This window comes from Pocillopora damicornis, chromosome 13 (genome assembly GCF_964200805.1).
Source record: "Pocillopora damicornis chromosome 13, jaPocDami1.2, whole genome shotgun sequence".
NCBI lineage: Eukaryota > Metazoa > Cnidaria > Anthozoa > Scleractinia > Pocilloporidae > Pocillopora > Pocillopora damicornis.
In genome coordinates, this window is record NC_142682.1 from 16338433 (window position 1) to 16352110 (window position 13678).

General features: G+C 37.5%; 2 protein-coding genes across 2 annotated transcripts; both read left to right on the forward strand.

The window, feature by feature from the left end:
- The first annotated feature begins 973 nt into the window (after positions 1 to 973).
- LOC149035707 (uncharacterized) lies at positions 974 to 1458 on the forward strand. The gene is made up of 2 exons (XM_089191324.1): positions 974 to 1229; positions 1267 to 1458. Exons 1-2 carry the CDS (start codon positions 1035 to 1037, stop codon positions 1411 to 1413), a joined length of 342 nt encoding a protein of 113 aa, XP_089047450.1. The 5' UTR covers positions 974 to 1034; the 3' UTR covers positions 1414 to 1458.
- A 3205-nt stretch (positions 1459 to 4663) lies between these two features.
- LOC149035708 (uncharacterized) lies at positions 4664 to 9671 on the forward strand. Its single transcript, XM_089190957.1, has 5 exons — positions 4664 to 4763; positions 6595 to 6872; positions 7628 to 7745; positions 8458 to 8714; positions 9073 to 9671. The coding sequence occupies exons 1-5, from the start codon at positions 4682 to 4684 to the stop codon at positions 9436 to 9438; spliced, it is 1101 nt and encodes a 366-aa protein (XP_089047083.1). The 5' UTR covers positions 4664 to 4681; the 3' UTR covers positions 9439 to 9671.
- Positions 9672 to 13678: the final 4007 nt, after the last annotated feature.

The window sequence follows — 13678 nt, forward strand, 5'->3', positions numbered from 1 at the left end:
TCTTACTAATGATCTATTGGAGGAAAGAGGCACAGACGTCTGCACCGATAACAATATTAGGATTCTTTCTATATTTATCTATCACAAGAAATCAGTCACCAGTTCACGCTCAGTTACGCCTCGTGTGCCGATTTTTAATGCTTAACACTTTTGACGTCATCTGTGATCTCTTTTTAAAACAGACGTAGGAAAACTTGGAATCTATTTGTTGTTTAACAAAAAAGATGAGAACTATTGTTTTATTTTGTTGAAACAGACTCCTTGCTTCAGCGATCCATGCATAAGCAATGCAACTTGTGTGGTAAATTACAAAGAAAATGATTATCACTGCAGCATATGTCCACCATTTTACAACGGCAAAGACTGCAGTAAAGGTATCTCCTACTCCGCCTCTTCCATCTCCATTCTTTTCTTTTCTACTCGTTGTTTCTTCCTGTTACTCCTCAATCAGTCTCCAGGCCGTAGTTGTTCTTAGCATGGATAACAGTGTCCACCGAATAGATCATGTGTCTATCCGATTGATAGCGCAGTACGTTAAAACTTATTTAATGGATAAAAATTTTTCGGTTGGGTAGCGTTATTGGCCCTTTGAACAACTGGGTCCTGTAGTCTTCTACTGGTGGCGAAAGTTTCACTTTGGTTCCATTAAAATGAAAAAAAAAAAACCGAGTGGTACATGTGAAAGAAAGACCTCTAGGAGGGGAGAATCCGAGCGCAGAAGGGGGAGGGGGGGAGGGGGGTTAGCTCAGTTTACTCTGACTTTTTTTTTCTGTTTCGTATTCTTTTAAGCTATGCAGAAAACTGACCGCAATTTATTTCTGACTAAACAAATTTTAGCGCTTTTGCTATTCATTTTATTTAACCTGCGATTCTCTCAACCTCAATAACAAGAATTCATAAGTCACAAGTCATACTGATAAACCAACTTCTATTAGCCACATAGACTCAGTTATTATTCCTTTTAATATTCAGGTCCATTTGTTGGACTTCATTGCCTGGACATTAAGGAACGAGGTTTTTCCCGAGGTAATGGCATGTACTGGTTGGACCCGGATGGAGGAAGCCATTTCAATGCATTTCAGGCCTACTGTGACATGACGTCACACAATGGAGGATGGACCATGTGTTACACTACCGATGAATATGTCAGACCTAAGAGGGAGGTCACATACAACGCCCACTTTCCTTATGGAAGTGACGGCTACAGAACTGATTGTAACAATATCCCAGTAAGTTTTTTAGCTGATATTAATGATCATACTACAGACATGCACCTATTGGTGCTCCGATGTTAGCGCGTCATTCTTCCGCACTGCGTTCACTAGTTCACATGGCCAGAAGGGTGGCGTGGCATTTGGTGAAAAAGGTCATGAAGTCCATGATAAAAGGCGTATCAGTATCGGCCTACAATAAGTTTTCTCCTTTCTTGGTTCCATGGTAAACACCAAGGCAGACCTAGATATAACATGCATTTATTTCAAATGTTTTCTGGGCGTTCAAGCATTTAAAGTTTGAGAGATTTAAGAGATTCGTCGCTGCTTTTCTTTCGGAGATTGCTTACTTTTGAAGCAAGATAACAGATAACGTTAACCCTTAACTCCATAATGTAGCGGTGATCAGCATGTAATATCTCGATGTAACACGAAAGTCTGAAAATTTAAACAAGTGTTAAGTTAGAATAACTATGGACTTCATGTGTTTGTATAAATGTGTCAATATGCCGCCACCACCTCTAAATATAGAAGTAATGGTTATCGAACTGAGTGAAGTGCAATTTGGTCTGAAATCATACGCTTGATTTCAAATCAGACGAGCGCGCAGCGCATGTTTGATTTCAACTCACAAGAATCACTGATTACGATTTCAGTCCAAAGTTGCAATAAACGAAGTTCAATTACCACTTTATCACATCTATTTTGAATCGCAAAATTCAGTCACTCAATACCAGATTTTTTCCCGGCTATACAGGTATTTTATTGATCCGGTGTAATGAGCTGGTTTGTAAAAAGTTGCAAAATTTGTCTCTCATTTTCCTGCAATTTGATTGATTTCTTCAAATAAGCCTTGAAATTTGTTTTGTTGCTGTGTTTTAGTAAAGCTGTCTCATTGGCTAGGATTAGTGATGTGATTAAATCGCATCGATGAGAGCCAGTCAGTTTGCAGGGATTACAGTCAAGTGATTTCAATATGGATGTAGTAAGTTTTGGCCTTCCAAACAACGTCTTTATTGATCGGGCGGAGAACGTCACAAACTGCTAGCACAACAACCTTCTATTTTGGATTAGGAACTCGTAACAAGCCGTAATAACCTGCAAAACACATCAAAGGTTATTCAGCGAAGCGAAATTCGAAACAGGAACTATCTAAACTTACCATATGATGAAAGGAGGGAAACATTAGAGACAAATCACAATTTCAGAGCAAAAATAATTTGCTGGGTTTTATCAACGAGTTCATAATGGATTTTGGTCACGGTGGAGAATTTCTAAAGCTGACTTTTTGAATGTTTGCTCGCCGTCATAACGCTCTAAAAACTCGAGATTGGTAGTGAAGGTTATACGTTGAGAGCGTGGTAATATTTAAATACCTACAGCTTTACGGTAGTTCTTTCCTTTAAATCCTGGTGTGCATGTGCACTTATAATCGTCACTCGACACGCTTGGCCACACAAGTTGAACCGTTCCGGCAAGGATTGCTGGAGCAAGGGTTTTGTTTAGAGGACACTAAGTTATATGAAGTTGCATAGAGCCATATATTAGTAGCATGAAACAACATTATGGACTAATTACTTATTAAACACGTCTATCATTTGATGGTCTGTGACTGGTGGAAACTAAAGTTAGGCAAAACTGATAAAAGAACTGAATTACACCGAACGCAAAATTAGGGAAGGTGGGCTGATGAAATTAGCACGGAACTATATTTTTATTTATTTCCTCAAGTTTGAATTAAATAGGATATAATACGCGGAAAACATTTCTTTCCATCTTTGATCTCAGTATTCCCAAATCTTTGTCAAATACAGCTCGCACAAATACATTAGATCTTACCGGAACACTGAAGTGATTATAACTGAATTGGACTGTACATCGATTTATCCAAGTTGTGAATCAATATTTGTTCCCGGCCGGGAAACCGAGCTCGATATAGATGACTCGAGCTCGAGAGCCTACCTGAGGCATTTTCCTTTGTATGTTAAAGTGTATTTGTTTCCCATATTTGCCTCATCCTACACGGAAGAATTAATGAAGACAAGCCTTGGCTGTGACAGAATGATTTTGAATTTCTGCCACAAAGTTTTAACCGAGCGCAGCAATAAATATCTTTCGAGTTAAGTGCTTTTATTAAAGTATAAAGCAATAGTAGTGGAGAGCATTTTCGTGTCAGTGATATTCCATTGTTCATTCTCGCATCGCTTATCGCAGCAGAAGCTCAAGTTATAAAGTGGCTGAATTTTGTTTTGCTTTCTTTTTGGTTTTTGTCTTTTTTTTGGGGGGGGGGGAGCAGCATCTAACTGTTTTTGTAATTGAACTGCTGGTGATAACATTCCACTTGAAAATTGTAAATGGAAGAACGTCGGTTGCCTTTGATGATATCATTTGTTTACTCACTCCCTGAAACACAAGACTATCCAACCAAACAAATATAATGATACGCTTTCAAGATCTTTTAAAGTAACCGTTGAATCTTTTGCAAACTGAAATGAGATGAGGGTGATATCCTCTTACGTGTGTATTTCATCCCGTGTAATTTAGCCAAAGTGAACCGGTTTGTTTATGTTACATGTATCTATGACGCCTATGTTTAGAGCGAAAGCGTAAGCCAATATTTGCTTGGCTCTTTTTCAGCTTTTCAAACTGAGAAATCTGGTTTGACGCCTTCTCTCGAAAGCTAGAATGCAATTTATCAAAGCGTTTTTTTAAAAAAATGATTTGTGCGTTCGAAATCAATTTTTAAGCTCGTATAGCAAAACATTTGGCAATCGCAAGATATAAGTCCTCTAAAGTTGTCCTCCATTGGACGCTTGTGGTAATTTAGTTGTCGCTAATTTTAAACTTAAACATTAATATTGCAGAGCTTTCTATGAATTCATTTATTTTTAAAACATACTTCCACTGAGGAACTTCTAAGGACATTATTCAAATCAAATGTTTGCCCGTTTGTCCACTTTTATCTATTTGAAAAGATCTCATAGACAAAACTGTTGATTGTGTTTGGAAGGCGTCAACTGCTCTACAAAAATAAATGTCAGAAGTACGAAAGACAAGCGACCACAGCTATTCATTATACGTCAGAGAGTTACTGATTAGCTGCAGGACATTATTTCATCTTTTCAGAATTAGACTCAAGGGGAGAGCTTAGAGCTCTAAGAATGAAACTGTCAATTACTATTATCAATTATTGAAAATATTTTTAAAGTAAGGTAAGGAAAGCTGTCAATGTTCACCTGGTGTCGCCAATTCAACCTCTCGTTTGCAGGTGCTATCTCTTTGTTATTCGCTTTATAATTTGTCATTACAAGTACAGTATATACTTTGCCTTGGCCAATAGAAATGCATTACTTGAAAAAATAAAAAATCAAGCTGTAAGTCATTAACTTCCAGAAGCGACTATTAACTTCCTGTATTGATTACTGCCCTTCGATAGTCCTGCAGATGAATAATCTGCTGAAGCTTGGAAAATGACACACAGCCTCTCACAACGTCGAAGCTGTCTTTTTACGATGATGACCTTTATCTTGTTTGGACTGGCCATGACACAAGGTGCCTTCGTTTTAATATTTTATCGATAAATTCTTAATTTCTCTTGATGATATTACGACGACGACGTGGATGATGATGTAGATTACGAGGAGATAACTTCCTTATTAATTCACAACTTGTCCATAGTTTTCCTCTTAAAGCTTCGAACAATCGAGATGTACACTAAAAACCAGCGGACGTTTAAGAATTACTTGGGCTAATATTTACTTGGAGACTCCTCATACCAAAGAAACCTTTTAATGGAAGATTTCTGACGGGTTTTTCGTTTACATGAACCGTTTACGGAATTTTTAACAAGAATAAAACTATTCTCCTAATGCTGCAATATAGCAGGGGTAAATTCGCGTCGTTTGAAACTTTTATTTCAGTATTACGAAAATAACGTATATATATAAGTTTGTCTGTCAACAGTTTAGATATGAAGCTCCGTGCCACAACATTGCCGAATTCGCGACTACAAGAAATGGATCTGATTATAACGATGACCGCAATATATATCTTGATAATTTGTGAAGGTGTGGTTTCTGAAATTTACTATTTATGTCCTTTTGACCGAAATTATGTTTGATTCGAACATGAATATGTTATGTTATCGGATTTTGTAGTTTCAATGTTTGGTCCGTAAGCGTCGATAAGGACTATCTTGAAGAAGTTAACACTCACTTTCATAATTCAGCTTGACTCTTCAGTCCTTGAAGAAAACCATAAATACATTTGGTTTTTTTTTAATGAAAGTTTTTAGGAAATTTAGACCAATATTTGACACGTACCATACACACGAAAGTCAAATTTCACGAGTCGCGCCGTCTCGGTTTTTTTGCTGCTTATTTTTTTCTTCCTTTATTTTCCTATTCTTTTTTCTCGGTTAAACTGTCATCGATCATCATCGATATGATACCAAGTGATGACTAAGATCTTATTTAACACCTAGGTATAACAGCTTGTAGCTTTAAATGATTACTCACAAAACGGTCACTGCTCAATTGAACTACACTCACAAAGTAGACGTGTCTAAAAATGTTTTAGGAGGGTTTTAATGTGGTTAAATTTAGCTGTTAAGTGTAAGAGTTGACTGTAAAATGGCCAAAATTTTAATCGTCAGTTAGATGTCCTCTATTAAATATACTTTGTCGCGAGGGATGTAACTGTTGGAAATGATAACAAGTATCTTTAAGCATAATTTTGAATAATAACAGTAGGACTGAGCTAAACAGTTTTAATTCAGTCGCCGGTGATGCAGGAGGTTCTGTCGCACTTTAAAATACCTGTCACACTTTGTAGTAAAATTGTCGCATTTTCCAATACCAGTGGCACTTTCTATAACACTTGTCACAGTGAGTAAGAAAAATGCTGTCGCACTTTGTAATAACAGACCATCGCAATTTGTGATAATAGAAATAAACTGTGGCTCTTTTTTAAAATACTTGTCGCACTTTGTAATAACTTGGTATAAATAGTCGGAGGGAAAAGATACTTAAACGAAGCAACCCGAAGCGTCCTACTAAAAAAAAAAAACAGCAGTTGACATCTTTTAAACTGCTTCTGATTGAATGGCGGGTCCGAATAACCCACTAATGTGCTTAGTTGCCGAGACTTTGATCAGTATAAGTTAAGGGTTCTCATGCTTTTTAACCTCGCTGCTTTGGTATATCCGGCAAAAAAAAATTTTCGTCTCTTACGTAAGGTTACGCTCAGCCGCTGTCCTGTCTAAAAGTGTTTCATAAAGCGCACTCCTTTAAAATAGAGTTTTAGATTCTGACAGGAAATCATTCTCGAATATTTTGCCATAGCTTGATAAAACTAATATGAATGTAATTCCTTCTGTTTAAAGGTGTTCGGCAAGATTTTGCTGAGCCAGGTGTATCATATGCGAACTTCAAGCACGAACATTTTTCCTACCTGAACATCACAATAATCGGTTCAAAACTTGTCCAAAAGGACACCGAGTGTGGATTGGCCTGTTTACAAGTCACTTCATGTTCTTCTTTTAACCTGGCTACGTTTCCTGATATCAACGGAAAACTGTTGTGTGAACTTCTACCTTCTGACAAGCACAGGATGCCCAATGAATTGATCCACAACCCGATGTTTCATCATTTTAGTAAAACAGTGAGTGTAGTTTGAATCGAAAAACGCTCTAGTAACATTAGCATTATCATAAATAAAGATAAACCTTTTCAAGTGTTTTAGCAAATTCAGGGATTAGAGCAAGAAAATTATTTTGAAAATACATTATTTCGTGTGATCGGCAGTCACACTATCGATTTTATACATAATAATTTTCTGGCTGGGCTTCATAAAAGATGGGTATGTGAAACAGTTCTGATCATTGTAAATTAAGGAGTATACGACGTGTACATGACCGATATATTTGTGAATTTCGTAGACTCTAATAATTAAACTTTCATTTAGGGACCAAACAACAGCTGCGATCAAGGAGACTATCCACAACTGCTTGTGCCTGGTCTCCTTGATCACAGTTGTTGTGTGGTCCTCGTCAAGCAACGCGTCCAGTTGTTGGAGAGGCGGGGGAGAGACTGCGTTGTATGTGGAGACCCAACAACGGCTGCGAAGGAGACTTACTTATGATCCACGGCTGATTTTGGAATAATGTTCGGAGAAAAGTCTGAATTGACAGCTGTAATATTAGCTGGCAACTTCAATGAGGCAAATGAAGTTATGGTAAGAAGAATTCCTTGGTTAACTTAGCACGTGTGTTAAGTTCACTGCGCCGCCTCTGAATGTTCTTATTCTTGTGGTAATTGGCCCAAAAGGTCTTGAAAATGAGTAATGTATTGATTATTGTCAAAAGGCATTTTTATCTGGGATGATAAAGTTAACTTTCTCCTGTTTTGTGGAAACAGAGTCCCTGCATCAACGATCCTTGCATAAACAAAGGAAAGCGTGTTGCCAAATTCAAAGATGGAGATTATTACTGCAGTTGGTGTCCTCGGTTTTACAACGGAAAAGACTGCAAAACAGGTATCATAATAGGAGATTCACAACTTTTCTGTTCCTTTCTTTCTTATTCGTTACATTACCCTTCATTTCCATCTCTTTCTCTCTCATTCTCCGTTGAACACAAATCAGGTAATTTAGTGTTAATAACTGAGTTGAAAACGTAAATTGACCAACATAAAGAGTAAAATAGCTGACGTAAGAGCGTTAGGGTACCTGCTATACTCTCCCACCGACGCAGCACCCTAGTTTCCTTAGAAACTTACCCCCTTTATTCATTTGAACACAATTCAGCCCCGTGCTGTTTCCCCCTAATGGCCTACAAAGGGTTCCAATTGGGTTTCAGAGCAAATTGATTTGGATGCCTTCACATATTTGGCGCCATTTCACGGGAAACAGTGATAGCAGACTAGGAAATACTTAAGACTCTGTGATTATAGCTTTCATAGGCCTTTTTTTCTATATGCCCCAGCAGATATTGCTGATTCTTCGTCATTCACAATAAGTGTCACTATAAATGCATCTTGTATTTCAATGTTTCACCCTGACGAAGGGGCATTGAATGTTCACTAGCCGCTGCTCAACTTGCGGTTAAAAACGCATCAAGGTATTTTTCAAACGGGGACCCATTTTCTCACCTCATCGGTGTAAAATGTATTGGCATGAAAATCAGAAAGTGAAATTTCTCTTTCCTTTCATAAAGATTAATGATTAATTATATTCAATCGATAATCAGGCCCCTTTGTTGGAAAAAATTGCTTGGACATTAAGGAGCGAAGTCTCTCACAGGGAGATGGCATGTACTGGTTAGACCCGGATGGAGGAAGCCATTCCAATGCACTCCTGGCCTACTGCGACATGACGTCACACAATGGAGGATGGACCATTTGTTACACTACCGATGAATTTGTCAAACCGAGGACCGAGGTCACATACAACGCCTCTATTCCCTATGGAACTGTCGGCTACAGGACCAACTGCAACAACATCTCTGTAAGCTGATTGAATAATCCCTTATCTCTATGAATTTGGATCGCTTAGTATGTATGCGTATGGATCTCGAAATATTATTTCATTTTTTGCTTTATTGTATGATGTACAAATAGGTGTGTCGATGTACATAACGGTTTGTTAGTATTTTTGTGTTAAATTCAAGAAAATCTTTTAAACAACTCTCTCCGTATAATACATTTCATATACTGGTATCTATTCGTTCACCGAACTGAAAATGGCTGCTGCACTGTACCTTCTTAACTAAAGAAAATACTTAAGCACATAAAACCTGGACTAAGGCTGTAAAAAAGGTCGGAATTTTACACCTTATAATACGAGGCTTTGTCTCTTTTTCCAGTTTACAGAGATTATGTTCTTGGATCATCAAACTTTGGCTAAAGGGTATTTCAACCGAAGACCCAACCAGCCCATAACGGCCAATTTGAATTATGGGAACGGTGCTTCTACTTATGGATTGTGGGATGGTGTGGGAGTGAGCGACGCTTACGACTATCAGCTACTGATTTGTGATACCTCATTCTACAGTGGCTTCTTCGTTTCTGGTTACACAAATTGTTACAAGGATTGTGATGACTGGCGTGGCGATTATGTTTCCCCATACATCCGCACTGCATCTACCAGTTCGCATTACTCTGGTGTGGCCTTTAACACCAATGGCGCCCGAGCACTCGATAAAAGGCTCATCAGTGTCGGTCTGCGCTAAGACATTTACGGATTGAGCTGCATAATTCCCTTCTTATGTATGTCATATTTAAACATTAGCATAACATATTAATCGTATCTAGGCTTGTCCCGATTGTGCACGGCAACTTCTGAGCAACTTTTCGTGGTCCAAACAACCACGAACAATTTTTGCTTTATTGCGCAATTTTTGTGCAAAATATGGCTTTAGGCACATTTCAAGCACAAAAAAGTCAACAGTTTTCATATAACACTTTAATCTATGCAAATTTCTGAACGTTTAGCAACACTTGACAACTTTTTTCATGCCTGTTGCGATTCTTATCTGATATTGTAAGGTGGCAAGACGTCATATGAAACATGTATCTTGTTCCTTTAGGCATAAGAGTATCCTTAAATTTCACCCATATTTGCGAGCAATTTACTACAGCTAAGTTTTAAGCTTTTTTTCACATTTTGACGAATGTTTGCAATTATTGTGAAGAATGAAAATAAAGATTGGATTAACGTTTGAATAAAATATCAAGAAATTTAGGTAGTCACTTTTTGTATAAATTTGCTATTTGTCAATAACAGCAATTTGGTATTTCAACGAGCAACTTTCCAGAATTTTACGCGTACAATCAAGATAGGCCTAGTCGTATCTCTAGATAGCCCCGCCCCATATCAAGTAATAATAATGATAATAATGATAACAATGATAATAAGGTACATATTTTAAGAGGAGACCTCCATCACTCTAAGTGGTTTTCAGGGGCGTATGCGGAGTACATCTGAGGTAGGCGTGCTTTTGATGTCCTTGCCACTATAATAGAATGGATTAACAAGAGGACGGGAACGTTATATTAGAACGGCGCGCAGCAAAAATTTCGATAAGAAACTGGGTCGAGAATGCCGTCGCGTTGTGTTGAAAAGTGATTTAGCAGTCGTTGCAACGAGAATCCTCACCTCGGCTTTTTAAAGATCACCACTGAATTGATTACTTTGAATTTTCGGTTTTATAGACCACTCTAAGGACAACGAAATTATCTTCGTTGAGAGATATGTAACAAGCGCAAACAGAAGATAGTTATAGATAGGGCAAGTAAGTTGTTAATATGAATCCACATGAGCGATTAAACTTTGAAACTATCCATTCCAGTTTAGTCTCGAGTCTGCTGATTCGTCTATCAAATTTTGAAGCCCACTAAATAGTTTTTTTCTTATGATTTGTGTCTCTGTCGTTTGTTTCGTACTACTAGATTTCAGCATTACATGTTTTTCTTCATAATTTTGTAAAGGATAATTTGGAAATCGTCGTCGTTTTTCCCCTTGTTTACTGAATATTCTTCTCAATTATGACAGTACATCTCTTTTGAGCACCACCTTCTTAGAGTTGAAATGCATTTTGAAAGGAATTATCAGTAGTTATGGCGAAACCATGTAGAAACCAAGCAACCCAACGATGGAGTTATTTACGATGAGTTCCTATTTATCCGTGAAAGAATGAAATTAACTCAAACTAGTCACCAACGAAACGGTTAGACTTAGGAATAAGATTTCGTTCCTATTTTTATTTTTTTTTCGCTTTTGCTTATTTAAAATTTTTTTTTTAGCGAATGAAGTCGTTCAAGAGTAAATCAAATTAATCGATTTAGAAAGCCGTGCCGAAATCAAGTTGATAGTCATTTTATTTGGAAGCGAGAGCATGACTTTCTTGTCTTAGTTTTCACCGGCGCTGATCAAAATTTTCAAACATAAAAAAGTGCATACCTGAGCTATTCTCAATTTTATTTCATCTTTGACTTCAATTCGCAGAAAAGTTTTCAATCACGGTAAAAACAGCAATAACAAAAAATCACACTGAATAATACAGTAGGTAAGCGTCGTGATATTTCATTTTGATAAACTTCAACATGGAACAAGTTTAATTTATTGATAAATTGATTCGTGATAAAATCAACAGCGTCCCATTCTTACAGTTTTCGTACAGGAGAAAGAAATGTATCAAAGAACAGCCCTTTCACTGTTTTAAGCCTTGCTCAATAACAAGTGTGCTGAGCCCTAAAAGCTTGGATCTGGCGCTTGCCAACGATTGTGTTTCCTTTCGGGAATTCAGCATAAATGAAGCGGTAAATTTTCCCAAAATACACCAAATAAACCGAAGAAAGGAACCAGGTTATCCTGGAAATGAGTCCTGAAATAATTGCAAACAGCATTATCTCGTTTATAAGCGCAAAATTTACGCAAATCCCAGGCGTTTTGAACACGACGAAAAAACCAGCGTAATGACGTCCTGAACTTGTTGGGGAGAACAGAAACGCTAACACCGGAATTCGAAATAGAGTCGTGTCCAGACTATCCGCGCGCTTCCCCGTTCTGAAATGACGTTCCCGCCCTCATGCTAAATCACTTTAATGTAATTTCCATAACGTGGTGAACCAATCTTTCAGAGTAACGCTGGATTATAAATATGTTGGTCTGCGAAATGTTCAGAGAGTGAGGCATGTAGCATAATATTTATCCACTATATGAATTGAAGGATGTTCAGAAATGGCTTCTCCACGTTGGTTGGGCTCGTAATGTCAGCCAAACTTTAGGTGATCCCACGTTTAGGAGGCATAAATTTGTGAATAAAAGGTCATGATGTCCATGATAAAAGGCGCATCAGAGTTGGCTTACAATAAAAGACAGCTTTAACTCAGGATGTATATATTACTAACACACGCCAAGATTTGCCTATCCTACACCTATACGCAGATTGTATAAATGTGGTGGAGTCTGTGAGGCAATACAGTCAAGAAAGATGTAGTAGTAGGACTTTAATCAATTTACATGCTGATTTAGCAGAATCTGTGTCACAATACAGTAAAGGAAGATGCAGTTGTAGTAGTTGAAGCAATTTACATGCTGATTTCGTAGAATCTGTGTCACAATACAGTAGAGGAAGAAGTATAGTAGTAGTCGAAGTAATTTTCATGCTGATTTAGAAGAATCTGTGTCACTATTAAATAAAGGAAGTATTCGTAGTAGTAGTTGTAAAGGCAATCTACGTGTAACATCCCTCTGTCATTAACCAACCAAAGTAACAAGAAAAGACGGAGGGCTTCATCTTAATATGACACCAGACTCTTGAGAGAATATTTCACAAGTATAATGTAAAGAGTGATTTCGGTATTGTTGTAATTTTATAAATGCAACATTTTGTAGGTAGTTGTCAATATATAATCCATTGGAAAAATAGGTAGGCAGGCGGAATGATTACGAACAACAAGATTTGTTTAGAAAGAAAGTAGAAGGATTATGTATTTTTAATTCTACGTTTACGTACATTCATTGGCTTAGCAAAGCAATAAACAGTGAAACCGAAGTAAACAGTTGATATTTTGTGTTGGCATCAAGCCTCTGTCTAAATGGGAAAACTGAGAAGACAGGTTACAAAAAAACAAAGTTGTAATTAGTTTGTTTACAGTTTTTTTTTTTTAAAGCAACATCGCAATCTTCTATGAACAGTCTTGATTTTAACTTTTTGTGCCTGCAGTGAATCGAAAACGAGTTCGTAAACATTCATTTGTATTATGAATATTTCGTTTAATTCAACTGATAATCACGCAGTTCCATTTGAAGGACGAAGTCGAAATTGCCAACCCGCGTAACGAGAGGTTATTCAAGTCTTGTCTTAAGTCATTCTCTTATTGGCTCCCGCGGTCAGTGTCGTTGTCAGGTGCAGATATTCAAGTCAATATGTAATTGGCTTCCCAGGTTAAGAAAAGTTGTTTTTGTTTACGAATTAAGGACGGTGACTGTTATGTGGCTTAAAAAAATACAATCAGAGATGCATTTCGAACTCGCCTTAGAACAATGTCAACAAAAGATGTGTTAATGGTTGTTGGTGACATTGAAAATAAAATCAGTTAACCACTAAGAAGTTCTGGCGCAATCGCACGTTTTCTTTCATTTTTTTATCTTTCACTTTTTTTTTTATATGATGTACGCCTGTATCCATGGCAGGGAGCCAGCGCTTTTCGTCCAAATTTGATAAAAGTTCTTGAATTCTTGTTAACAAATAGAGAAGCCTTGACTGTGCTCTTTTCTGTTATAAAGCACGCAGGAAGCGGCTAGAGCACGAAAGAAGTGTAGGGAGAAACACGAGACGTAATCAAGATCGCTCGGGATCACAGCGCTGTAAAACTCAGCTGCAGTGACTGATGTGGCCTTCCACTCGAAGCATCGGAAAGGATATCAGAGCAAGTTATTATTTTTTCACTCGAAGGGCGGCCGAT